Source organism: Pipra filicauda, unplaced genomic scaffold, assembly GCF_003945595.2.
Source record: "Pipra filicauda isolate LSUMZ 115617 unplaced genomic scaffold, ASM394559v2 scaffold55_size4083901_pilon, whole genome shotgun sequence".
Classification (NCBI taxonomy): domain Eukaryota; kingdom Metazoa; phylum Chordata; class Aves; order Passeriformes; family Pipridae; genus Pipra; species Pipra filicauda.
The window spans coordinates 1,677,324-1,705,254 of NW_024104709.1; the positions used below are offsets into that span (position 1 = coordinate 1,677,324).

The 27,931-nt window shown below is 41.2% G+C and overlaps 2 protein-coding genes and 1 long non-coding RNA gene across 3 annotated transcripts; 2 read left to right on the top strand and 1 right to left on the bottom strand.

Annotated features, from left to right (window-relative positions):
- The first annotated feature begins 1,103 nt into the window (after positions 1–1,103).
- On the top strand, positions 1,104–10,316 carry LTV1 (LTV1 ribosome biogenesis factor). The gene is made up of 11 exons (XM_027751484.2): positions 1,104–1,205; positions 1,835–1,966; positions 2,536–2,724; positions 3,760–3,847; positions 4,712–4,832; positions 5,588–5,837; positions 6,593–6,720; positions 7,599–7,738; positions 7,958–8,010; positions 8,737–8,937; positions 9,555–10,316. The coding sequence occupies exons 1-11, from the start codon at positions 1,203–1,205 to the stop codon at positions 9,666–9,668; spliced, it is 1,419 nt and encodes a 472-aa protein (XP_027607285.2). The 5' UTR covers positions 1,104–1,202; the 3' UTR covers positions 9,669–10,316.
- LOC120324497 lies at positions 1,772–3,838 on the bottom strand. Its single transcript, XR_005565853.1, has 2 exons — positions 3,650–3,838; positions 1,772–1,955 (listed from the first exon to the last, which is right to left on the bottom strand). It is a non-coding gene; the product is annotated as an uncharacterized LOC120324497 (long non-coding RNA).
- Positions 10,317–10,978: 662 nt separating the features above from the next.
- On the top strand, positions 10,979–26,671 carry ZC2HC1B (zinc finger C2HC-type containing 1B). Its single transcript, XM_039387400.1, is given in 10 exon segments — positions 10,979–11,004; positions 12,763–12,814; positions 14,643–14,750; positions 15,642–15,672; positions 15,735–15,773; positions 15,776–15,832; positions 21,871–21,989; positions 22,693–22,798; positions 23,606–23,684; positions 26,512–26,671. Coding segments are annotated over 10 exon segments (642 nt in total). The 3' UTR covers positions 26,537–26,671.
- The last annotated feature ends 1,260 nt before the right edge of the window (positions 26,672–27,931 follow it).

Sequence of the window (27,931 nt, forward strand, 5' to 3'; positions counted from 1 at the left end):
ATAATTTGGATAATTTTTCTGAATTTTCAGTAACAACCTCTTCTTAGCTGTTGTTATTTGCTTGTATGAATATAGGAAAAAAACCTGTCCCTTCTGTTTTACATTTTCCTTTTGAAATGTAACAAAACAGGTTTACATCATATTCCTAAAATACCAAGCATACTTTTCTCTTTCTTAGCAAGGAGCCTGTATGTGCACGCCTGTGTCTGTGCACAGCACTGTCTGTGCACTGTGCAGCATAGGTAAAATTTCTACAGCTGATGTGTCATATCACAGAGCCACAGAATGGGTCAGGTTGGAAGGGACCACAGTGGGTCACCTGGTCAAACCTCCCTGCTCAAGCAGGATCACCCTGGAGCACATGGCACAGGATTGTGTCCAGACGGCTCTTGAGTATCTCCAGGGAGGGAGACTTCACTGGACAATCTGTTCCAGTGCTCAGTTATCCACACAGTAAGGAGGTTCTTCCTCATGCGCAGGTGGAACTTCCTGTGCATCAGTTTCTGCCTATTTTCTCGTGTCCTATTGCTCGGCACCACCGAAAAGAGCCGGGCTCCATCCTCCCGACACCCTCCCTTGAGATACCTATGGACATTGATGAGGTCCCCTCTGGGTCGTCTCTTCTCTGAACAGGCCCAGCTCCCTCAGCCTTTCCTCGTAAGAAATAAGAACTCAAATACGGCAAAACACTCTCAATATGACTACGTGTTATTTATTTCTCACCCTTCAAATTCAGACCCCACTCCTCACACCTCCCCCCAACCAAGCCCCGCCCTCCCCCGCCTCTTCCTGCGAGCGGAGGCACGGTCTCTGCGCATGCGCGTTGTCCCTTGGCTCCCGCACACCGCTCTGCCAGAGAGGCCGCTGGTGGGCGGAACCACTAGTTTGGGGGGAGAAACGGGAAAATGTGTCCTTGGCGGGCGGGAAAAAGCAACCTCCCTTGCGTTCACAGAACCTTTCTTTTAATAAAATACTATTTCAGTCTGAGAAAACGCTCGTTGTTTTTTTTTTTTACAGTGAAGAAGAAAAAGCCCCAAACCTGCCTGGAGCGGCTGCCTATCGCGTTCCCCCCCGTTTGTGAGTGGTCTATTCCAAGATGGTGGCCAGGGCTCGGCGGCGCTGAGGCCTGGCTTGCGTGCAGCGAGCGGGGTTGGGGGCACTGGGAGTGGCGGGAGCGCTCCCCGCGACCGGGGGGCAGCGCCATGGTGAGTGGGTCGTGTTGTGTGCTCGGAGCTACCGGGTGAAGAAGGCAGGTTAGAGTAGCCCCTAGGTTGCATATATCTGCTATAACGCGTTTTGGTGGGTAAGTAAAGCCAGAAACCTTCATAAAAGCATTTCCCCGAGTCAGATGTGCTAGCCTGTAGAAAAGGCTTATATTTTTGATGTTAGAACCATGTCTGGTTCTAGTCCTCTTGGCTGGTGTTGAATTGCTGGCGTAGGAACACCGTCCAGACAATTTTCCAGAATATAAGTGTGTCTCGAGGAATTTCCTCATGTCGGTTTCCTGTGTTTCGTGGATGAAATTTGTTGTAGTTACTTAAGAATTCCTTTCTGGGGTTATATGTTAAACTGTATAGGGTACTAGCAAATATTTATTGTACTTGCCTTTTGGCAGCTGAATAAGCGGCATGTGCTGTTGGAACCTATGAAATATCTGTTGTGCATTTGGTGAGGTGAGTTAAGCCACCACTAGTCTCTTTTGCTTTGTCTCCAAACATGTTTGTAAAGTATTGTTTTAAAAAGAATACACTAGCACACTCTAGACAAAATATTCTTTGTAGGTGCATTTAATTTTTCATTTTGTATTAATGGTTAACCAAATGCCCTTTTGCAGCCTCACAAGAAGAAGAAACCCTTCATAGAGAAGAAGAGGGCAGTAACGTTTCACTTAGTGCACAGAAGTCAGCGGGATCCACTTGCTGCTGATGATACTGCTCCCCAGAGAGTTCTGCTGCCTACACAGAAAGTAAATACTGACTTTTAATATTGAGGTTCATTCAGATAAGAAATGCTGTGGAGAAAAAAGTTGGTTTGCAGTCGTACAATATAAAAACATACTCGGACAGAAGGTAGTATTTAGTCCAGCTTATTAAAAAGAAGGGGATGTTGTAGGGAGTTTGATAGTGGTGAGTTACTACCTGGTGGTTGAAGGATGACTAACTGGCATTAGGGATATAAATATATTTTAAAAACAACAACAAAACTTGCCTGACCCACTCTGGTAAAACAGGCTTTGTAAGTTATGTTGCTGGTGGAAAAAGTTGTCTAAGATCCTGCTCAGACAGCACCCAAACACTGAACCAGCTGATTACAGTGTTCTAGTTAGTTTTTGTGCAGGTAGTGAGTGGAGAGAGGACTACCAGGATTTTAGAATTCGGGCATTCTCAATTGATGTGTTACTCTTCTTTTTGCTAATAAGTTTTAAATGAGCTTAGGTAATGTATTTATTTTTATTATTTTTATACATTTATTTATTAATTATACATTAACTAAATGTATTTCTTTCTTCTATTTTCTTTTTGCCCCCCTTCCAAGGGGCATGAGGAGCAAAGAAGGGAAGAGCAGCGGAAGTACGGCGTCTTCTTTGATGATGACTATGACTATTTGCAGCATCTGAAAGAAGCCTCTGGTCCCTCTGAGCTGGTCCCTTCTGTGCGTGGACAGCAAAGCAGAATCGTTGTTACAAATGAGGGGCACATAGAAGATGAAATTCAGAGAATTTCAGTAAGTAGTATTTTTGCTAATGATTATGCTATTCTTTGGAGTTTAGTATCCTGTAGACACAATAACCGTATTCAGCAAATGTTACTGTGACTGTGATCTCCTTCTATGTAAAAAGATCCTTTTGACCCACAATCAGACTTTCCTACAAATAAACCCAAAAGTTGACAAGCCAGAGTTTATTGATGAACATTATTTTGCTAGTGCAGTGTTAAAAGCTTCATGTACCCATGACAAACTTTTCTTTACAGAGATGGCTTACAAAGGTATTTGTTTGAACAAGTTAGGAGTTTTTCTGGGGTGGGTGTTTGTTTTTAAGGTTTTTAGAACTTTTGAATGCTCTGGGAGTTATGAATATGCCAGGTTGCATTACCAGCACACCATGTTTTTAAAGTGGAATGCAGCAAAACCCAGAGGGAATAAAAACAAACGTTTCAGTTACTGGGATAACGTGTAGAATTTCATGATGCTGAATCGCATTGGAATGGAAAATCAGTAATTACTTTGAAGCAATGATCTGTACCATTGACAGTTTAATTGAGGGAGTTTAATTTAACCAAATACTGTAGTCAAAACCAGTGTTCTTAGTCAGAAATACCTTTCAGGTACAGTTTGGTGATACTACATAAGATTTAAAGTTAGATTAGATGGATATGTTGTGAAGCTTTTAATAAGCCTTTCAATAAAGGGGTGATTCCAAATGTTTGTTACTATTCTCCAAAACAAAAAAAAAATACAAATTTCAATGTGCCTGATGTACAGCCATTCTCTAAAAAGCTTCAGAGATGCAAAAAATACTGTCTCTATACCTGGAGAATATTGACATGAGAATTAAAGCTACCAACACTTTACCTAGCTTTCATTGCATAACTTTGAAAATTTGCCACTGATCAAGTAACGCTTGTCTTAATATTTAAGTAGTACTCACAGACTTTCTTTGTGTCACATGAGCATCTGCACCTTTTTTTTAACATGAGCTCAAAGGAGAAGCTGCGAACAAATATATTGTGATGATGTTATTTTGTTTCCTTTTCTAAGGCTCCATCTATTAAGTTACCTTCCTCAGTATTTGCCACAGAGTTTGAAGAGGATGTGGGCTTGTTAAATAAAGCTGCTCCCGTTTCAGGTATCGCTTACCTTTTTGTTATGTGAGTTGCCATGTAGGAAGTAGGTGATAATTATGGCTTTGATTGTGGTGTCATACTTGTCAGTTTAGAGCAGGCTAAATAGGAGACATAAAGAATGATCTATGAGAGACCCATGTTACAATTTGAGACTATTTCTGTGATACACTAGTAAGAACTTTTTAGCTTTGCTTGGAGAGGGCAGAATCTATGAGCACTTACTATTGTGTAGCAAAATATAAGCTAATAACAGGGAAAAACTGTAGATAATACTATTAATTTATTACTCCATCTGTTTGAATTCAAGTCTGGAACTAGATTTTCACTCAAAATTTCTTTTCAAGTGCTGAGGACTGTTTACATTCCTTCATTAGTATTATTTCAATTAACAGACTGTGAATACACTTTTGTAGTCTACAGCTGTCTTCATATTTTATAACAGAAAGGATTTGTGGCAGTTCTCTCTTGTCCTGGCAGAAGGGTGCTAAAGACACATCTGTTAATTGCAGTAGAGAAACACTTTTTAACCTTTTGTAATGTAGGGAATTTTAGGATTGGGAACTAGGGTTGCTAATTGATCATGTGGTACTTTAACTTGGATATTTTTTCTTCTACAATATTCTATATTAAAATGCATTTATGGAAGCTTAAGACCTCTGAGGAATGTTTTTTTCTGAATGATAAAAATTGACAAGAGGATGGTGACTTGCCCTAGCTTGTATCAAATGTACAAATATTATTGAGGAATTTTGTGATTCTTTCATTTGAACTTTCCTTACTGCAAATTAACAGTCTAGCTGGATTGGTTTTGTAATGGCAGAAAAACTTACATATTTATGTATTGTTTTGTTTTTTTAACTCTCTAGGACCACGACTAGATTTTGACCCAGATATTGTTGCAGCTCTTGATGATGATTTTGACTTTGACAATCCTGAAAATATCCTGGAAGATGATTTTGTTCTACAAGCAAATGAACCACAGAAACGGTAGATAGAACTTTGTTGAACTGTTTGCCTTATGTAAATAGGAAAGATGCTATTTGCTATTTCATGTGGTGGTATAGGAAACCAGAATGGTTTCAGATTTCAAATTTGAATACTTTGGTGTATTAAAAGAATAAAAGCATTACTTTGTATTATGTGAATGGTAGCTTAAAAAACCAAATTTTCTTGTGTTATCCAGGAGATGGGTTTCATTCATTACTTTGAGCTCATTGTTTACATGCAATGTTTGTAATAATAGTATTCTTAAACTACTTAAACATTGCCATTTATCACATGTAAAATACATTAGTAATAGTATGGATAAAGGCTATCTGTTGTTTCTGGAACCTTTACAAATTTTGCATTTTATTTATTTAGGTTTAGATATCATCTCATTATTTTATGAACAATGAGAAATTTTTCTCATTTTAGTATTCAAGAGTGCAGCTAGTATTATTCTGCTTCGAAAACTACAGCTGAATGTAAACGTAACTTCACTCTTAGTGCACAAATCTGTGATCCAACAGTTACCAGAAATGTTTTCAGCTTTCAGAAAAAAGTAGTGTAATGCTGACTTTGGCAACACGGTTTCTGCTAAACTTGTTTTTCTTTTACTGGCTTCAAGATAATCACTTTTTATCTTTCCCTCTCAACATTTGAATTTGTTATTGCCAAATTGTTTCAGGTAACCCAGCATTGGTCAGAGCTATGGAAAGGTCCATGTATTATTTTAAAACTGTTTTGTACTTTTGTTCAAGGGGATCAGATGCTGAGGATGAAGATGAATGGGAAGATATGGAGGATGATAGTGATGAGAAGGATAGTTGCAGTAGTGATAAAGACTATGATTCAGAAGGTCCTTTATCAGATGATGGGGTTAATGGACAGGCAAAAGAATTTCTTTTTATGCAAGAAGAAACCAGGAGTCGTTTCACAGAATATTCTATGACATCTTCAGTAATAAGACGGAACGAGCAGTTAACCCTTTTGGATGACAGATTTGAGAAGGTGAGGCAGCTCAAGAATGTAACTGCTAAGGGTGTTAAATGCTTCTTTGTCTGTTGATTCATTCCATCAGGTGGTGTCTCGTGCAAATTTTTACTGCCTTCAGTAGTCAGGGCATCAAACATCTGTTCTTTGCGTCTGTTCCGCATTTAATACTGTGTACTGAGGCTTGTGTTACCTAGGTTATTGCTCTTGAAAGGTCTAACACTGATAGAATTAAACAAAATTACTCCAGTTGCTGTATGAGCATTCACAGTTAGTGTTACACTTTGTCTGAGAAGCTCAGTTCATAGAATCACAGAATATTCAAAGTTGAAGGGACCCACAAGGATTATCGGGTCCAGCTCTTAAGTAAATGGCCCATAGGGGGTCACACCCCCAACCTTGGTGTTATTAGCACCATACTCTAACCAGCTGAGCTAATCTCAGGACTCAACACAGCAAATCATGTTAGGTGCCTGATAAAGTACACATTCATGAACTGAGCAGTGACAGGCTTCTTAAGGTACAGATTGAAATAATAGACAAGAATAAGAACCATTTCCAGAATCTGATTTATAAATTATTATCATAAGAAAACTTTGTGATTCCCATGCTTTAAGGATACTGACAGTAAGGAGGAAATCCTACTGCAGATGGGTTTGGTAGGGGAGAGGAAAAATGGGCAAATAAAAAGAAATGTGTGGATCTTATTTAAACTGTCAAGAAGTTGCACAACAGATGCGATCTAATTACAGATATCCACTTCTTTATTTTAGTTTTATGAACAATTTGATGAAGATGAAATTGGAGCCTTAGATAATGTGGAGTTAGAAGGCTATATTAACACAGACAATGCTCGGTTGCAAGAAGTCCTGAATGATTACTACAAAGAAAAAGCAAAGAAGTATGTATTCCCAGAAGTACTGCTTCACATAAGTCGTTAAGTAATCCTGTGTTTATATTGAAATTTTGGGTATGTTGTTCCAAGTTCAGGTACTGAAAGATTACATCCCACAACAAAAGCAGCTGCATATGAGTATTATCCATTTTTGTGAGAAAATTAAGTGGAGGAATTTTGTTTGTTTTAGTGAGTTTATGCTTTTTTTTTTATAATAGTATTGAACTTAGTGTAAGTAGTATCTGGAGGCATTCTTCCTTTCCCTTTTTAGTGTAACTTATTTTTCTCCTTATACCTTTACTTTTGTTTGTAACAGACTCTTTAGCCAAGTATATTCTGTCCTTCTGGTATGCAGCTGATTCTTCTTTCTGCTTAGTTACATGATAATAAACTCATGGGCAACTGTTGCATGGGTACCAGTATTTGTAGCCCTGCAAAAATCAGTGCTTATAAAGCAACTCTGTGTCAATGTAAGACTGCGTTTCCATGCTCTGTTCGCTTTGTCTTAAAGCAGGTGATATTGTCCCAAAGATAAATGTCTAAATGTTCTCACATTAGTCTTGTGTCTCCTGATGGAAAGACATGGTAATCCCTTCTGCTGCCTTGCTTACAAACTCTTCTCTTTCTGCCCTCCAGTCACAAGTATTGTGTGCCAAATACTTCTGAAATGCAGAAGTATTTCTTTTGTTGACTGTGTCTGTTGTCCTAATGTTTTTAGTTTATTTTGAGGCGACTTACATAGGAAACTTAATTTTTTGTGCCAGTTTCATTAGGAATAGCTTTCTTGGGTTTGGAGTTTTACTGAAGGGAGTCTGGTTTTACATAATTGCACATTTTCAAGAAAAGATAAACTGTATTTTTTTCTTCTCTGGACTTCTTCAAAGTTGTGTGAAATTGGATGCTCTTGAACCCTGTGAAGATTTGGACTCTCCTGCGAATGAAGAAAGTGAGGAAGAAAAGGAAGAAATAATATCTGTAGTTATTGAGGAACCAAAAGAGAAGTGGGATTGTGAATCCATCTTGAGTAAGTATTTTGGAGTTTGCTTGTTTGTTCCTAGGACTTCAAAGTAAGTGATAGGTGATCTCAGAACTTTTCTAGCAGTGCTTTAGGTAAAACAGTTTATGCTCTGAGCACAACAGCAGGAATTTCCAAAGCCTCAGTATTAGTACAACTCATAATAAACTTACCTCGTTTCTCTTTCCAAGCCCTTCTTCACTGCTTTCTTTTTCCTTTGTGCCCTAGGTACATATTCAAACTTATATAATCATCCGACCCTTATTAAGGAGCCATCAAAGGTAAAATTATTAAACTTATTCTAATGAATAACACTGGGAAAACTTGACACAAATGTGCATTTTTTTCTCAATGGATATCTGCTTTAAAAGAAGGAGCAGAAAAGAGGGTTGGGGAGGGTGTTAGCCTCTGGTATTATTTCTTCACTAAAGAAGGGTTTGGATATATTTTTTTATATTAGAAGGAAAATTGAGTCAGTTCAAAATGTCTGTAATAGCTAGGCAGAAACATACAGAGCAAGGAATTCACTTTTTTGTTATCTATGATATAGCTTTGCATAATGCATGTCTCACAACTACCTATTAGTTTGGATTTTTTTCTACAGTTTGAAACAGTTTATTCTAGTTGTTTGACCTTCCAGATGTTCCCCATCATTAGAGCACAGCTCGATATTCCAAAGTTTGAAAGGAAACCTTTTTCTTGCAAGCTTATAAAGGAATACTAAGTGCCTACTGAAGTTCTATTTTTTTTTTCCTCAGTAATATTTAAATAAAAGGGAAAATTGTTTTTCATGTTCTGGGAGGCTAGATTCTGTTCACAGATGTATTTGGTTTCTTACTTTGGGATTAATGTGCATTTTTCTGGAGGAACAAAATAGTATGGGGAAACTCACATGTTAATTACTGTCAAATCTGAATCTAACGTTTTCATACTGCTAATGCAGTGCAATGTGCACTTCTTGTAGAGAAAAGTAGGGACCATTAATACATATGCACTCTCTATTTTAGCCCAAGCCAATAAAAATTTCTCAGAAGACTGGAATTCCTCTACATATCTTGCCTCAGAAAGGTCTTACCGCTAAGCAGGTTGAACGCATGCAAATGATTAATGGCAGTGACCTGCCAAAAGCATCAACACAACCTCGTTCCAAAGATGAGAGCAAAGAGGATCGCAAGGCTAGAAAACAGGCAATAAAAGAGGAGCGAAAGGTACTTATTATTTTAAGTAAGACCTTGCAAAACCATGTTGTATTATCTGTCTTATAAACTTTATTTAAAGCTCACTTGTTTTCATGTCTGGAAGTAATGGGAAAAACTTGCTGGTCTCAAAGGACTAATTATTGTTCCTTAAAAAAAAAAAATCTACTAGAAAGAAAGTTAATTTTGTCATCCCGGTTTCCAGTGTCAAAACTTTGGGTTTGTTATTGTGGCCACTACTGCAGATAAAACTTCGGAAGGAACTTCAGATTTCCTTACAATCTAGAGTAGCAAAGGAAACATTTATGATGTTTCAGATTACATAAAGTGAAAACTATCTGAAAGAAACTATGGAAGAGTGGAAAAAAAATGGAAAATCTAATTGCCCACAATTAAATACTAGCTGTTTTTCTTAGAAACAGAAATAGCCAGCATATTAGAAGCTTCAGGTAACTTAAGATGTTAATCCTGGTGGTACACATATTAATTTGACTTCTGCTAATTAGTGCCATAAATGATAATATTGTCCAGATTGCTCTTGTTCTCATGATCTAGAATAGTTAATTAGAATTGTTTGATTTTGCATGTTAATTCCTATTTTGTAAATTTCTAATTATTCATGTGCATAGGAACGCAGAATGGAGAAGAAAGCCAACAAACTTGCCTTCAAACTGGAGAAAACGAGGCAAGAAAAAGAGTTACTCAATCTGAAACAAAACATTCAAGGACTGAAGCTGTCTTGAAACTGAGAAGCTTATTGTGGAAACATCCTTAAGTTCTGATTTGTATTGAGAAGGGAACTGCCAACTGGAGAACCTTGCCAGTCCTGCTTAAAGGGAATTGTTCAGATCTCTCTGTAACAAGACCACAGTAACTTGTTATTCTTTCTGAAATTAAATTCTACATAAAACAATGTGTTAGGGATGTTTATTCTGTCATGAATGACAAGGCAACTGTTGCAAAGTTTCATTACAGTATATATTAAAATAATTAAAAATATTTTTGTTACACACTGAACAGAGTTTTATATATATATATATTTGTTGAATGTATTCAGCAAATCAGCAGAATCCTACAGATTTGATCTCATTAGATTCTTCTATTAAATTATTTCATTTTACATAGCAATATTTTCATTTATGTCTTCTCTGCCTTATACTGATGGTTGAATATAGTGCCTTGATATAGCACAGTTTTGTAAGTCAAGGAGTTTTCACCCACTCCTCCTTGGTTCTTTTCTGGGTAGGTTATTTGTTGTTTTGGTACTATTACAAAAGCTGTAGAATAACCTTTCCTGAGCAGAGGTGTCTGAAAAGCCCTTGTGGAGCTAGACATCCCTGTTACTTAACCTGACTTTTATGTTTCATGGCAAATAAAATCTGTTTCAACAAGTGTTGCAGTTAGAGTAGTCAGTGACCCCTTAGAGTTGCTATTGGAATTGGCTTTGCTGAAAGTATTCACTCTGAGTAGTGTGGCAAACAAAACAGGAGATAATTAGAAAAATGTTGTAGATAATTAGAAAATGTTGTAGATAGTCATGGTCTTGATTTTCCTGAAATACTATTCCTCGGGTCTTGCATTCAGTTTGGTTTCATTGAAATACAAGCTCAAGACCCACCACAAATTTTTGAAGATGAGCAGACGGCCAGAATTGAGGCTTGGTATGATCTTAAATGTTTGTACTGTGCACGTGAGTTATCTTGATAGTGACCAGTCCATTATGTGTGAATGAAATGAATAGTATTTGTAGTCAGTCATAAATCCTTATGTATTAATAAGAAACCCTCAGGTTTCGGTCCTTAGGCTACAGACTGAGCAGTCTTCTGCCTTTAGGTGAAAAGTTAACCATTTTACTGTAAGGAACCAACGCATCAGTGGAGTGGCCTGACTACTGTTGAATTCAAAGCATCTGGAATATTCCTTAAATAGTTTTGTGAATACTAAATGGAGACAAGCTTGCAGAGGGACTGATGAGGCTGTTTAATGTACAGAAACAATTCAAAGTACTTGGTTTTACTGGAGGGAGACTTTTATAATAAATTGGTAAAGTAAGATGATTTTGGAGAAGGGAATAAAGAGGTATTTGAGTCTACAAGTCTCTTAATCACTGCTCAGAAAACTAAAGTGTCAATGCACATCTAGATTAAGCCTTTGTATGCACATCTAGATTAAGCCTTTGTTTTCTAGAATTGTCTGTGTTAACTGAATCAGTAGAAATCATCTGTAAGATTAGGAAAAAGTTTCAGAGTTTTCCTTTAGCTAGTTTCCCTTACCTGTACTAGTTTCCATGTGTTTCACAAGCTTAAGCAGGGTCTGCCTATGTCGTAATTGCTAATGTAATAGCTGATTGTGTGGTAACTTGGATGGTGAGCTTTTGAGTAACGAATACTGACCACCTAGTACTCGTGACTCCTGACAACAACACAGAAAAGGAAATCTGAGAAGCAATTCTGTTGAGATGAGTCAGATACCAGGAAAGAAGTTAAATGGAACAAGTGAGTAACAAATGCTGTTCAGTTGTTTGGGTGGAATGTGATTTTCTGATTTACCAAAAAGGACGGTGCATGTGTTCTTTGCTAGATTTCTCATTGCTGATTCAATGATACTGTGCTTGTACCCAAAGTCCTTTTTTTCTAAAAAAAAAAAAAGCTCCTCTGTCAGTCAAAACCTTGAGGGGGTGAGAAAGAATAAAGAGGTGGGGGAGCCAGAGGAAGACAGACACAGCTGTTGATTGGGAACAAAAGGGGAAAGACATTTTTGACTTTTTCTATAGCCTTTGTTTGAAAGTTATAGAATTACTTTGTTCCTCTGCACTTGTAATCAATGAAACACTGTAGTAACGTTAACTCTGTGCCTTGGAGTATCTTAAAGTCCTAAGGAAAAGGTAAGAAACAAAAGCAGTCACTCATCTGCTTTAGCAAGACAAGGATTTCTTTTGTTTTAGCAAGAGCAGGTAAGGAACAGTTAAATGAGAAGTCCTTACAGAAGTTAATTCAGAGAAGTACCTCTGTAGGGTTACCAATCTAATGAAAAGGACTGTGTTATTCAGGTTTTCCTTAGGGCTTTTTCTGTTTAATAAAAGTCACGTCCCTGCTCTGAAGTGAGAGGAGTATGTGACTGCCTTTGGTGTCAGAGGGGCCTAGAACTACTTTCCATGTAACTTTAACATCTATTTTTTTAAAAAAATTACTGATTTAAAACCAAACATCCCCAAAAAATTAACATCTACAAAGTAAGATCATCTTGGAATGGTGTTTAGCATATCATAGAAATGTTCCGCCTTAATAATGAAGATAATGTCACACATTGCATGGCACTTTCTACCTTCCGAAATAGCAACAGTTCAGCCTGAGCCATTACAGGATGTCATTAGCTCCTGCTGACTTCCAAACAAAATAGAATAAATCTGGGTGCAGATCGCCTGTTCTTGCTTCCCAGCCCCCTTCCCTGAATTTAGGGAGCAATGAACTTAGGTACTGTTCCATCATCTCCTCAGCCAACCGTGATGTCATTGTGAAAGCACATACCTAAGCAGTCATGTGGAAAACAGAATGCTGCCCATCGTAGTAAAGGAGAGCTTGTGCTTAGTAGGAATGGGATAACTAAGGAGTTCTGCAAAAGGGAACCCTGGCATGGAACTGGAGGGTTGGATTTGATAATCCTTGTGAGTCCTTTCCAATTCAGGATATTCTGTGATTCTATGGAGATGTCCCTTTCTGACAATGAAGTACTGTTTCAGCCAGGGCTCAGTCCAAGTGCCGACTCTGCTATAGTCAAGCTGTCCTGTACTGTGCAACAGACTCTTGCATGGTTTGCATTTTACACAGCTGCCTGAAGTCAAGATCTGGCTCCTACAACCTGTGGAAAACATTCTGTACAAGATGTTCTGGTAAAACAAAAATCTTTTATTTTAATGGGAATGTCAATGCATTTAACTGAAAGGGGTAGTGAATACTGGGGAAGGAGGAGGTGACTGCTAGTAGAGAAGAGGGTTGAACACATTTAAAACAGCAAATTATCTAGTAACTGCTTTCATTAGTGAACTTGATTAGAGAATTAATCAATGTGCACAGAAATATTGTGACTTCATCTTCAGCCTTGTGCTATCTTAATTTACCTTCTTGTCCAAAACCATGTCCAAAAGTGTCCTGTATATTGAATTTAAAATAATGTATTTTCTCTTGGTGAAGCGTAAATTACTAACCTGAAGCTTCCTATTTGTTCCAGGTTTTTAGGGTGAATTTGTTATTTGAGGCCTCTTGGGAAAAATAGACTAATAAACCATCTGATAAGTAGTCCCTTTGACAGCATAATGTGGGCACCAGGCTCTGTTCCAAAGCCTACTGAAGTGAATGAAAAGATTCCCCTTGACCTCCCTGATCCCTGGATTACAAACTGAATGGGTGGCTGCACAGTTTGCCTGGCACCACCCAACTGCACATTTTTTCTGCAAGGGGTGGGGCTCTGCATGCACCCCTCTGCTCCTCAGTTTGTGTTACTGATCCTGTGTCTCTGTGGTAGATCAGATCAGCCCTGCAATAGTACTGAAAACTGATTTAAGAAAAAAAAAATCCAAGAACAATACATTTGAATCTGAGTGACTGTGGAGCGCCAAGACAAAGGTGCAACTACGCATTTCATGTCCTTTCATGTTTGGTATCTCAGATCAGGTGCAGGAAGAACAGAATGGTTTAATTTAGCAAAGCAGTTTGAAAAGAGATACGTCTATGTTTTGGGAGAGGTGAGAAGTTTCCTGTCACTGTGACTAGTGTGAAACACAAGTCTTATAGTGTCTCTTTGTGCCCCAGTGATGCAGGACTGCTATGCTCCTTAGTGGGCAAGGCATAGGTATTGCTGCTCTTTTGGTCCTGCAGAGCAATATTCCTCTTGAGTTTGCTGTGAAAAATGACTAGAAACAGAGGATAAGGACCTGAAGCACATGAGTAAAAGGTTCAAAGGGAAATGAGAATTTCAAAATGAGTTGGAAGTAGAATGAGTTGCTTTTTGGTCCAGCTGAGCTGCAACCAAAACGCCTTGCTCAGGCAGCTACTTAATAAGTAAAAAAAAAATAAAAGTGAAGTTGATGCTAAAATTTGGCACTAGATATCTATCTACCTAAAATTTCCCAGCTTCCAGCTGCAGGTGCTATCCCTAGTTTTCCTTCTGTGCTGTCAGGTTATGAGTGCTGGTAAGCAGCTGCTCCGATTCAAGCTGGGGCTGTGGCTATTTCAGTGGTGGTTCAGTGCTCTAACAAGCACTGCTGTTTGTCAGAGGAGCCCCCACTCTGAAACACTTATCTAAACTCAGAGAACTAATAATGTAAATCTTGGCCACTTAAATAGGGTCAGACTGTTCTCCCTCTTAACCAAGAAAAGAGAAAGAAAACCAGGTGCGGTGAAGGAGTCCAACAGGAGAGCTCCTGTTCACAGACCCAGTTTGTTCTTTTCTGCAAGTCATTATTTGTACTGGCCTCCAGCATGTCCCTGAGCAGAACCAACTGGAAATGGCTTCTATTTCTTATTTGTGTTGAACTGCAGCTGTACTTAGACAGCTTTTTAAGTTTTGATGAACTCCTTCAGGAGTTAAACTGAACCCAAAATAAATACTGCTGCAGCTCCCTGCTCCTGAATATAAGTAATTTCAAAGCCTGAATAAGGAAGCATCATTAACAAAGCATGACTCCAACCCATTAAAAAATGTTTTTCTTTGGATCCCAGCTGAGACATGATCCAATGTGCAAGAAAACCTTCAGTGGAAAGTGCAAGCCCTTCAGCATTTTGAAACAGAGACTGCAGGGAACAGAAATCATCACTGTGAAGAAGCAGGCCCCACAAAAGCTATAGTTAAAATTGAAGTGTGTGTGTTATCTCCATATGAAGTCTTTCATTCAGTAACACTATTGTTTCCTCCAAGGACAAAGCCTGGATGTTACGGATGAGTATCACATATGTGCTTGACCGGGTACCAAATTCTTTCCTCCCCCTCCCTGTGCTGCTAGTGTTTGGGAATATTTCTCTGTTGAGAAGCCAAATCAGTAGGTGTCATGACTACCCTGGCTATGTAAGTGTCTCTGCTCTTCTAAAAAACGTTAAAATATGCCTTTTAAAGACAATGTGAGAGTCTAACAGCTTCATTTTCACCTAAATCTGAGAGCATGATCCAAGATGGTTGATGCATGAATACCCCATGTTGAACCTGAGAGCTGTCAGTAGCCCCTTAAGTTACAGAGATTCACTGCTATTGAACTGAAGGGTTTAAAAATGTATTTAAATTGAACTTATTTACAGAGATGGAGGAAAAGATGCTTTAGCTTTTACTGGAAAAAGTATATTTGTTGGGGAGGAGAGGAATACACATGGATATGCATATGTATTATTTTACCCAGATATGCCAAATCATTGCTGATTTGGTATCCGTGCAGACTGCTGTTGTAAAATGTCCTTTAAAATCAGTTGTGGAAAGAAACAGAAGTGTGCAAAGGTTTAAAGCAAGAAGAATGTGACAAGTGGAGAGGGGAAGGTGTTGATCATAATGTCTTTTCTATTCCCTCTTAAGTGCTCTTTGGTCTGCCATGACCAGGGTGTTCTGTTGAAGTGCACTGTTCTTTTATCCATCTTCTGGTGCTGTCAATAGACAGTGAAGGTCTAAATCAGCTTTCCTATGCCTTCCAAAAAAAGCAAATTTCTTTTTTTTTTAATGCTTTTTCTTTCCCTCAGAAAGGAAGAACCCTTGCTCAAGAGAAGTATGGTTTGTGTCTTCTCTTATTTCCATTACAGAAACAGCTAGGGAAGAAATCTAACTGGAAGCAGAGGATTTTGTTAATACTTTTCAATCAGCCAAGCAGGTCACAAAACTCTGAAGGAGGGCCACCCTCTTCCACCTCCTCCCCCACCAAGAATGAATCCAGGTTTGTGGTCTACTTTATAATGTTGCTGTTCTTGGACTGATCTTTGGTAAAGCAGTTACCTCTTATTAACTGCAGATGGGCTTCAGTTTTGCACCCCTGGCACAACACAGTGTGAACATTAATTCCCTCCATAATTGTGTAGGAGTGCAAAGCAGAGGCAGTGAGGAGGAAGAGAAAACTAACTGTACCTCTTAAGTTTAAAGGCAGCAAGCTTGGGATTTGATATTAACACTTTGTGAGGAGAGTCCGGATAGCTGTACTACAATATAACAGAGGGTGAAATACATCCTCTCGCCATTCAAAACAACTGTACTGCACACTTGCTTCCCCACTCCCACGTGGTGGCTTTTCCACTGTCTCCTTCCCCACCCAGCTGTGCAGTCAGGGGAAGTCATTTAGCAAAAGACAGGTCTGGTTTACTACAAATACCAGGTTTGGTCTCTGCACAGAGCTCACTGTATTACAAGTTACAGATCCAAAATGATGTACATACAGCCAATATATCATGATAATGTGATTTATAAAATGTAGGAGCAATCTTGGAAAGGGTCTCAGTGGAGTCCTGCCTGCGTTAGGAAGGCGGAGAGCAGGAGGGGGACGGGGGGCTCTCTGGGCTCACTTCCAGAGTAGGAATTCATTACTGATAGCAAAAGCATCTGCCATGATTCCAGCCTCTCTCCTCTCCTAGATGATGGTGATGCAGTATAAGCAGCAGGACTCCTCTTCCTTCCTTGATTGGGGTCAAACTTCTCTCTGAATTTCCACTGCTGAATTCTTTAATGACTCTGTTATTTCTTGTCTAACTTTACCAACTCTAAGAGCAGACCCTCCCTTTCCTTCTCCTTATTGGAGGAATCCAAGTTCTGCAAGAGCAGCAGTAGTTGTGGAGAAAGGAAGTAAGTAACTGCTTTTTAGGGAGGACAAGTTGCTGAGTGGCCTAGTGAGGGTGTATATCCTATAGTACAGGACTATATATTCCCATGTTACAGGACTGGAGAGAAAGTACATGGATTTTGGAAAGGAGAGAGATATTCCCTTTTCCTCTCATCCTTCTCCAAACAGAGTCCAAAACCTCCCCATTTTCCCCTGAAGTTCCAGGTGCCCCTACCAGCCCCCTGAAGCCAGGCATCTGTGTTCACAACGATTATGCCCATGATGCTGATCTGGAGCTGGCTTTTGATGGCTGCTTGCACCATTTTTTCTGTGTTATTACAGAGAGAAAGGGTTTCTAAAGCTGCTATATCCTTAGTATTAGGATAAGGACACTTGGACTTCTTTTGTAAAAGGCACAGGACAGGGAGAAAGGGTCTGGGAATGGCAAGGGCAATGTGATGGCTGAATTGTGACTGTGCTGACCCTGAACACTGTTCATTGAAATGAGTCGTACTGCACCAGCCATGTGTCCCTGAATAGCTTTTAGTAGAATCAGGACTGTAAAACTGTCAGAAAAGGCTTAGAAAGCACGACTGTGTGTTCTTCACAATGCTGCTTCACACTCAGAAACCTGGCTCTTAGATGTGCCTTGGCTGGTGGGGCACAACTTCTTCAGCAGTGGTTTGCTAAATCACAGAATCACAGAATGAATTGGGTTTTAAAAGACCTCTGAGATCATAGAGTCCAACCTATGACCCAACACCACCATGTCAATTAGACCATGGCATTAAGTGCCACATCCAGTTAAATGCCTCCAGGTGACCCACCACCTCTCTGGGCAGTCCATTCCAGCATCTAATCACCCTTCCTGTGAAGAAATTCTTCCTAATGTCCAACCTAAACCTCCCCTGGTGCAGCTTAAATAATATCCTTTTGTCCTGTCCCTCGCTGCCTGGGAGAAGAGGCTGACCCCCACCTGGCTACAATCTCCTTTCATGTAGCTGTAGAGAGCAATAAGGTCTTCCCTGAGCCCCTTTTCTTCAGGCTAAACAACCCCCTCACCCTCAGCTGCTCCTCACAGGGCTTGTGCTCCATTCTGTTCACCAGCTCTGTTGCCCTTCTCTGGACACACTCCAACACCTCAATGTCCTTCCTGAAGTGAGGGGCCCAAAACTGAACACAGGATTTGAGGTGTGGCATCACCAGTGTTGAGTACAAGGGAAGAATCACTTCCCCGGTCCTGCTGGCCACATTGCTGATACAGGCCAGGATGTCATTGACCCTCTTGGCTGGCTGTTGACCAGCACCCCCAGGTCCTTTTCCACGTGGCCACTTTCCAACCACACTTCCTCCAGCCTGTAGCGCTGCATGGGGTTGTTGCGGCCAAAGTGCAGGACCCGGCACTTGGCCTTGTTGAAACTCATACCATTGGTCTCATCCCATTGATCCAGCCTATCCAGATCCCTGTGTAGAGCCTTCCTACCCTCCAGCAGATCAACATTCCGACCCAGCTTGGTGCCATCCACAAATTTACTATGGGTAAATTCTATCCCCTCATACAGATCATCAGTAAAGATATTATACAGGACTGAGCCCAACACTGATCCCTTGGGGACACCACTTGTGACTGAATGCCAGTGGGTCATTCACACGTGGCACCATTCCCCAGCACTCTCTGGGCCCAGCCATGCAGCCAGTTCTTAACCTGGCAGAGAGTGCTCCTGTCCAAGCTGTGGCCTGTCAGCTTTTCCAGGAGTATGCTGTGGGAAATGGTGTCAAAGGCTTTGCTGAAGTGTAGGTAGACTACATCCTCAGCCATTCCCTCATCCACCAGGCGGGTCACCTGGCCATAAAAGTAGATCAGGTTGGTCAGGCAGGACCTGATTTTTCTACACCTGTGCGAGCTGGGTCTGATCCCTTGGTTGTCCTGTATGTGCTGTGTGATGGCACTGAAGATGATCTCCTCCATAACCTTCTCCAGCACCAAGGTCAGGCTGAAAGGTCTGTACTTCCCCACATCCTCCTTCCAGCCACTCTTGGGGATGGGCATCACATTAGCCAACCTCCAGTTTTCTGGGACCTCCCTGTTTAGCCAGGATTGATGGTAAATGATGGAGAGTGCTTCTTCCAGCTCCCTCGCCCTAGGATGAATCTCATCTGGTCCTACAGACTCATGAGCATCTAAGTGGCTCAGCAGGTCACAGACTACTTCCTCCTGGATTATGGGTATCCGTTCTGCTTCCCGTCCCTGCTTACCAGCAGGGGGCCAGGGGATAACCGGTCTTACTGCTGAAGACTGAGGCAAAGAAGGTCTTAAGTACCTCCACCTGTTCCTCATCTTTGATGGCTATATTCCACCCGGCTCCAATAAAGAATGAAAGTTTTCCTTGGCCCTCCCTTTGTTATTAATGTATTTATAAAAACACAAGTGGCCAGGTTAAGTTCTAACTGAGCTTTCGCCTTTCTAATCTTCTCTCTATATGACCTAACAACATCCTTTCTGAGTTGCCTGCCCCTTTTTCCAAAGGTAATACACCCTCTTTTTTTCCCTGTGTTCCTGCAAAAACTCTGTGCTCAGCCAGGCTGATCTTCTCTGCCAACTTGTCTTTTGGCACATAGGGACAGCCTGCTCCTGTGCCTTCAAGATTTCTTTCTTAAAGCATGTCCAGCCTTCCTGGACCCCTTTGTTTTTAATGGTTGCTTCTCCAGAGACTCTCTAAACTGGTGTCCTGAATAGGCTAATGTCTGCCCTCCAGAAATCCTGGACAGAGGTTTTGTTGACGCCCCTCCTTACTTCACCAGTTATTGAAAATTATGATATCGTAGTTGCTGTGCCCAAGATCGCCTCTGACCACCACATGTCACACCAGCCCTTCGCTGTTTGTAAACATCAGGTCTAGCAGGGCCTCACCCCCAGTAGGCTCACCCCCAGCTGCGACTGGAAGTTGTCTTCCACATACTCCAGGAACCTCCCAGACTGCCTCCTCTCTGCAGTGCTGAGTTTCCAGCAGGTTAAAGTCTCCCACAAGCTGGCAAGTGTGAAATATCAGCCAGCTGCTTATAGAACAGTTCATCCACCTCTTCATACTGGTTGGGTGGTTTATAAGAGACTTCCACCAGGATACGTGCCTTGCTAGCCTTCCCCCTGATTCTCACCCATAGGAACTCAACCTCATTGTCCTTTCCTCAAGCTCTATGCAGTCAAAACACTTCCTAATGTACAGAGCCACCCCACAGTCTCTCCTTCTTCTCCTGTCCCATGTGAAGATCTTATAACCATCCATTGCAGCACTCCAGTCATGCGAGTCATTCCACCACACTTCTGTGATGACAACTATGTCGTATCTTTCCTGCTGCACAATGGCTACCAGTTTCTCCTGTTTGTTACCCATACTGCGTTGATTCCTTTTTTCCCTTTTAGACAGGTGAAACCCCTCTGTCTCCAGCAGGCCTGGTGCCGTACAAATAGCCCCATGATAAGAAAAAACAAAGTTCCACTGATGGCACCAGTCTTTAAGCTACTTGTTGATTGTGTGGGTTTTCCTGTTCCTTTCAGCATTCATCCCTGCTACCTAAGAAACTGAGGAGAATGCCACATGTGTTCCTGTCCCTTCAACCAGGCAGCCCAGTGGCTTGAAGTCCTTTTTGATTACCCTAGTACCTTTCTTATCAACCTTATTGCTGCCAGCCTGGACAACCAGCAGTGGGTAATAATCAGAGGGACAAATTATTCCAGGGAGTCTCCTTGTAATATCCCTTACCTGGACCCCAGGGAAGCAGCAGACTTCTCTGTGGGATGGGTCTGATCAGCATACAGGACCAACAGTTCTCCTCAAAAGTGAGTCACTGCCTACAACTACCCTTCTTTTTTTCTTAATACCTGTAGCTGTAGTCTGTCTGGTTGACTGCACTGATCTAGGAGATCCCCCCAGAAAGACGTTCTTCTTCCCTGTCATCTGCCTGACCCTCAAATTCCAGGGCCTCATACCTATTCTGTAAGGGCTCCTGGAAAGATGAGGGAGGCCGGGAAAGGATTTTTCTACCTCCCCAGGCAGGGACTTGTTTCCACTCCCCCCTTTTATGTCTTCTGCCTGATGGCAAGAGGGCAGGGCTCCTCTGACTTGCTGAGCTTCCGTTCGCTGCATTTCTCTCAGGGATGGAAGGATGCAACTCCACTAGTTTATTTTTCTTTCACACTCTCTGATACTCCTCAGTGTCTCCACCTCCTCTTTAAGCTCTGCCACCAGGCAGAACAGATCATCCATGAATTCAGACTGTATGCAGGTGTCTTTTCCGCTGTCCTCTGGCACTTAACACCAGGCTCAGACACTCCATGCCACCAGAGACCTGTAAAGCTGCGTGCTTCTTGTGGAGCTCTGTCTGGGTTGCTACGCTCCTACTAGCAATGGTTTTTGACCGTATGTACACCATTTCTGGGTCTATTCTAGTTGGGCAGTTGAAGAACCACCGGGTGAGGTGGGTTTACCTCAGGAGCTGGGAGGGTGGCTGTGCCCTCCTACAAGCTCTGCCTGTACCAACTGCTGCACCGCACTCCCTGGAGCCATTTAAACCTCCTGGCAATGCCCTCTCCTTGCCTGATGAGTTTCTGAGAGCTTCCATGTCCTGCAGGACAGGGCTCTGGCCTGCTGCTCAGGAGTCCCTGGGCTCAGGAACTCTCTGTACAGGTCTATCTAACCCTCAACCACAAACTTACCTCAGTCGATGTTGCTGCCACCTCAACAAAATAGCAACCTTAATGACCAGTCTTCAAAAGTAGTCTTAAAATCTTTGGGTTTGTCTATGCTAGGAATTTTTGAATAATGCTGTTCCTGCAGACTTGTTAATTACGAGGTTGGGGGTGGCCAGGAATAGGACGAAGATAATAAAATCTGCTTCTATTAATCTCCAGGGATTTATTTTTGAAAGCAATTACTGTTTGCTGGGTTAATACCATAAGCACATATTTTAGGATCCCAAGTGTTTTTCTAGAGAAAGTTTTTGTAGTTCTCCAAGGTATGTACTTTGGGAGCTGATGGGAACTCATCGTGGTTACCTGCTGGTGGAGCCAGGTTTTGAACTGCATCTTGAGTGCTCCAGGAAAACAGGGCAATTTTTCTCCTGTACTGTATAAACTGTGAGACAAGCTGTTTCTTTCTTATGGTCAGACTATATTCAGTGTCCACACTGCTCACAGAGGTTTCGTGAGGCTGCAGCACAGAGGCACATGGAGTTTTCTGAAGAACAAGCTGTCTACCATGCTGCAAAGACCACTGGACAGGCTTCGGTAAGTAGACAGTCACATTTGCGTGGTCCTGGAGGCAGATTTGCCAAACTTTAGTTCATGGTGAGTAAAGACCTATATTAATATAAAACTCTTTAAACAAGGTACATGCTGAATATCAACTGGGAGTTGCCCATAACTGGAGCCCTTCGTCTGATGAAAAAATGACAGAGTATGACAGTATGAAAAAGTTGGGACAGTAATTTCTTCAGGCTCTTCTGCAATTGGATTCCAGGGTAATTCCAGGTAGTTCTGCTGTAGGGAAGCAGAAAACTGGCAACTTTTGCAATACACGGAGAAAGCTCTTCCTGTCCATTAGGGCTCCCTGCTGTTGGAAGGTCTGCTGTTCCCTTGTCTTTAGACACAAGGCCAAAGGGCTGAGCCCCTTTGAGGGATCAGAAAAGTGAAGGTAATCATCAGTCTCTTGAAGTGAGATTTCGTTTTGTTATAGAAAAAAGAATAATGTAAACTGTTCCTTTAGGAGAGTACTGGGGTTTTGTTTGTTTGTTTGTTTTGTTAAAGATATTTGAAAATATTATTACTCTTTCACCTATTTTGGACACGGAAAATGACTTCCAAGTGAGAGAGGGTGGACCTTTTTCCTGTTCCTTCTAGCATTGCTTCAACAGCGATTTGGAGAGTTTTCACTGGGCTCTGTAAGTTCCTTGCTAGAGTTGAGTGGTGATTGTGCATCTTCTTTTACTAGGACAAGCAGCCATTGACTCAGAGAAAAACTCCAACATTAACACCTGCTGTGTTATCGCTTCTGGAGAGAGTACAAAAAGGTGCCAACACAGACAAACCTAGCCTAGGTAGAGTTCATTTAGTCATATTTATGTCTTTCTTGTAATAAACTCTGATGTATTTGAGGTGAGCGAGGCATTTTAAAGCAGATCATAGGCTTTGGAATCCAGTTTTCTGATAGAATAATGTTGAATTATAAATTTTGACTTTTTGTGGTTTTTTTTTAAAGTCTTGACATGAAAACCTAAACTCATTTCCATACAGGGTCAAAAATTTCCAAGTGGATGTTGTTGATATTGAATGGCTTTCCTGGTCATTATCCTGCTCCATTGTGTGGAGTGTATGCCCAGAGGTTTTCATTTGGGTGCTCAGGAGGGCCTTATTGTTTTCATTTAGAGGTCCTCAAACAGAAGTATTTCTATAGACCTAAAATATACAGTCTGTGTTTGAGGTTTATTCTGTCCCATAAAGGACTCCATAACCTTTAATCTTCAATTTTAAGATTTATTCCATCATTTTTACCTTTTCTTAGGTCCATTTAGCTGAAGTATGAAGTATGTTGTTTGTTCCATATGACTTTGCCCTTGTTGATTTAGCCTTAAAAGTAACACCACCACTTCCCTAAAACAGTTCCCTCTATATAATGTGTTTTCTAGACCCCATTGCTACTGGTTAATCATGACTCATACTCAGTCTATGTTTAGAAGATGTTTTATAAAGTATTTTAAAGGTTATTTGTAGTATAACATGTGACTGATAATACAAACTGCTCTTTGTATCAGTATCTTTGATCCCTACATTTCTGGAGTTTGTGTTGAATTTATGTAGTTTATCATGTTTTATGGCCAATAATTTTTTTAAATAATGATCTGCAGAGACCTCTTTAGAAATACTGAAGAAAACTGCAAAATCTTGGGGTGTATCTACTGGGAAAAATTCTTCAGGAAAGTTTGGGTAAGAATTTTTTTTTGTATTTCAACATTATCACATAAAAGGACCCTGATTGCTTTTGCGATACACCATATCACAGAAGCACAGAATATGCTGAGATGGACGAGACCCACAAGAATCATCAAAGTCCAACTCCTGGCCTTGCACAGGACCATCCCCAACAGTCACACCACGTGCCTAAGAGCATTGTCCAAACACTTCCTGAATGCTGTCAGGCTTGGTGCTGTGACCACTTCCCTGGGGAGCCTGTTCCAGCACCCAACCACCCTCTGGGTGAAGAACATTTTTCTAATATCCAACCTAAACCTCCCCTGACACAACTTCAGGCCATTCCCTTGGGTCCTGTCACTGGTCCCCACAGAGAAGAGATCACTGCCTGCCCCTCCTCTTCCCCTCACAAGGAAGTTGTAACTGCAACGAGGTCTCCCCTCAGTCTCCCCTTCTCCAGGCTGAACAGACCAAGTGACCTCAGCTGCTCCTCATACAGCTTCCCCTCGAGGCCCTTCACCATCTTTGTTGCCCTCCTTTGGATGCTCTCTAACAGCTTAATATCTTTCTTGTATTGTGGTGCCCAAAACTGCAGACAATGTTCCAGATGAGGCCACACCAGTGCAGGGCAGAGTGGGACAATCCCCTCCCTCACCCGGCTGGTGATGCTTTGCCTGATGCCCCCCCAGGACATGTTTGGTCCTCCTGGCTGCCAGGGCACTGCTGACTCATATTCAACTTGTCATCAACCAGGACCCCCATGTCCCTTTCCATGGCACTGCTTTCCAGCATCTCATTCTCCAGTCTGTACGTACATCCAGGGTTGCCCTGTCCCAGGTGCAGAATCCAGCACTTTCCCCTGTTAAACTTCATATGGTTGGTGATTGCCCAGTCCTCTGATTTGTCAAGGTCTCTCTGCAGGGCCTCCCTGCCTTTGACGGAGTCAACAGCTCCTCCCAGTTTTGTGTCATCTGCAAACTTGCTCAGTATCCCTTCCAGTCCTGCATCCAAATCATTTATGGAGATGTTGAAGAGCACAGGGCCCAAGACGGAGTCCTGTGGAACCCCACTAGTGACAGGTCACCAGTCTGGTGTCACCCCATTCATATTACCCTCTGTGCTCAACCCGTGAGCCAATTGCTCACCCACCACATGATCTGTTTATCCCGCTGTGTGCTGAACATTTAGACCAGAAGGATCCTGTGAGAGACAGTATTGAAAGCTTTACTGAAATCCAAAAAGACGACATCAACAGGCTTCCCTTGATCAAGTAGGTGCATTACCTTGTCATAAAAGGAAATTCAGGTTTGATAAGCAGGACTTTCCTCTCATGAAGCCATGCTGGCTGTGATCAATGACAGCATTGTCTTTCAGGTGTTTTTCAATATATCCTGTTGCAGTGTTGGCAGTATGAGCTTCTTTGTATTATTTGAAGCAATTAGTTGCACTGAAACTTTTGTGGAGCTCCTCAGGCCCCCAGTGTAGGCTGCTGAGAAATTAATTTTGGAATTAAATGTTCTTCCTTTTGGAACAGCCCTATCTCAGGCAGGCAGTGGCTGTGCTCTGCTGTAACAGGCATCTTGAGAGGATTTGCTGCTCGATAATGCAAACCTCTCTGACAGATCTTGTGCTCTTACAATTTCCCAGAACATGATGTTTGGGCTTCTGCTCCTCAGACCATGCAGTCAGTGGGGTTCCTGTTTTGGGCCATGCAAAGCCATGTCAGAGCAGCAAGAAGGCCTCCAGCTCCTGTTTGAGGTGGTTGTGGTGCTATTGCTCCAGGGGATGGCTCAGGTGATCAGCATCTTGCACCCCTGTGACATGTATACAACTGCAGAATATGAGATCCCAGCAGGAAATGTAGTCAAGAATTATTCCTTATAGTTGGCAAGGTATTTTGAGCCTGGGAGATGAGCTTGTGAGAGTGCTTGGAGCATGGGATGAAGAGAAATGTGCACAAAACAGAGTCTCACATTCCAAGTCATTGCAGGGGTCTTCTACGTGCAGTTTTGCTGTCCTTGATTGCTGCTGGTCAGTGCCTGGTACCTTCAGTTGTGGGGAAGAGCGCAATGGGCATGGTGCTATTATGAGCTCCACCTACCTCCATGACTTTACCAGCTGCAGGAAAAACTGCTGTCAGTACCCAGTAGTCTCATCTGGTGTTCTCCACTCCCCAGATTACCTGTGACTATGTACCTGTGACTATGTTAACAGTATAATAACTCTTAAGGTTACCATGCAGGGTCTGGCAGACCAGCAACAGGGACTTATTGATGCCATCACCGTTCTTAAAAGTTTAGCCACTGAACTCTGAAACCTGGGGCTTAGCAGGCTTGGGGAGGAGACACCTCTTTTCCCTAGGGATACTGGCGAGTCCAGGTATCACTGGGGTTGTAGTTGCAGCCAGTTTACAGAGGCTTGGGACAGCCGTTGCCTCCAGCAGTCCCCAGGACAGGCATCCACACTGGCATCCAAAATAGAGCACAGCGGAACTGTGGAAATGCCTGGCTTGGGTGAGCTTGCAGGTGCTGGACTGTTGGCAGCTGTTGCATTTTCTATAGAATTTGAGCTTTGCCAGGTGCTTTACAGAGCACTTTGTGCAGGCAAAGGATCAGTTTCAGCGCTACTCAAGAGCACTTTTTAGCTGAGAAAGCAGATGTGAGAAACTGGCTTTGAATGGTGTAAATAAATCCTTAATCTGCCTGGAAATGGTTTTCAGGATGAGCTGCTCCATCACCTTCCCAGGGATAGAGGTTTAATTTTCTTAGATAAAATGGAGTAAAATATAAAAACTGTTTCTATAATAGGAAATAGCAAGTATATGGCTTGTTGCTGCTTTTAGACCGCAAATGGACAACAGAAGATAGAGTGGCTCGTTGGCGAGGATGTGTTAAGGCTTTCTTCTAACACATTATGGAAGATCTCAAGCAACACAACTTTCCAGTACCACTTCTGCCTGAAGTTCTACAGCTACCACGTTCAATAAAATAAGTAAACTGAAATTCATTGATTGTGAGAGTATTTGTATTAGTTGCCAAGATTTAATTAAATGATTGCCTGCAGGGGATTGCTATTACCATGGGTTCATTAAATGGTTTAACAAAATGTAGAAAGATCCAGTACCATGTTATTTTTCCTTTCCCCTAATGCTTTGATATATTGAACAAGACAAGTGAACATTCTGGAATTTCATGTAAATATTTAATAGAATCTTTCAGTAAACAATAAAATGATTAATGATAGTGATTGATATGTGATAAATGGTGGTGTATACTGTGCATCTTTTTCAAAGCACTTCAAGTTCAGACTAAACCCAAACCTCATTCTTGCATTAAACACTTAAATTGCTTCTAGAAATTGATTAATAAGACAGAAATATTGTGGAGGCATACCCTTATTTTTTTGGCCACTTGATCCACTGTCAGCCTTGGATCACCTTGCACAAATTTTCAATGATGCAATATGTAGGGTTTTTTTAGCTTAATAATTTTTATTAAGGCTTTCCATTAAAATCCATAAGGAATTTTCTTACCTATTAAATACTTAAAAAGTAAACAAAGATTAAAAGTGGTTGGACACAACAATAGGAAATATCAGACTTTACAGAGTTTAATTAAACTCTACTTAGGCTTTAGCCAATAATGATTAGATAAATACAGAAAGGATGATACTGAAGCAAACATAAGTCCTATGCTAGACTCTTAGAAACAGCAGGCATGACATTATCCACAATATACTAAAGCAGTGCTGCTTAGCCTTTCTTAAAATCCAGAAAGAAGAGGGAAAAAAAAAACCAAACACATTCCCCACTATCCTGTGCAATGTTACCACAGTTGCTTTCTTTAACAAAAAAATAAATGAATCCTCAAAAGTTAGAGCAAGTTTTACTGTATTTTTTGTTGTGTGTGTCCCCCAATTATTTTCTGTCTGAGTACAAAAGTGTTTGATTTCACAGCTTAGTTTCTAGTATCTTACAAAAAATATAAGGGCAGGAACGGTGTACTGAAGAACAGAATTTTAAAAATTCCATTAGCAAGAAATGAACCAATCATTAATTTATGGAATGTAACATCATAGTTCAGACTGGCAGTGCAAAATTCTCTGGAGTTAACAGCAGCTCATTGATTAAGAAAATGGAAAGTCCCAAGAGAAAAAGCTGGTAAATAAAATAGAAGGAAAAAGAAATTAACATCATTTCTGATAGAGGATGGAACTTAGCAATAAAACTACTTGTGTTTACATAAAGGGTGCAGTCTTTTGTT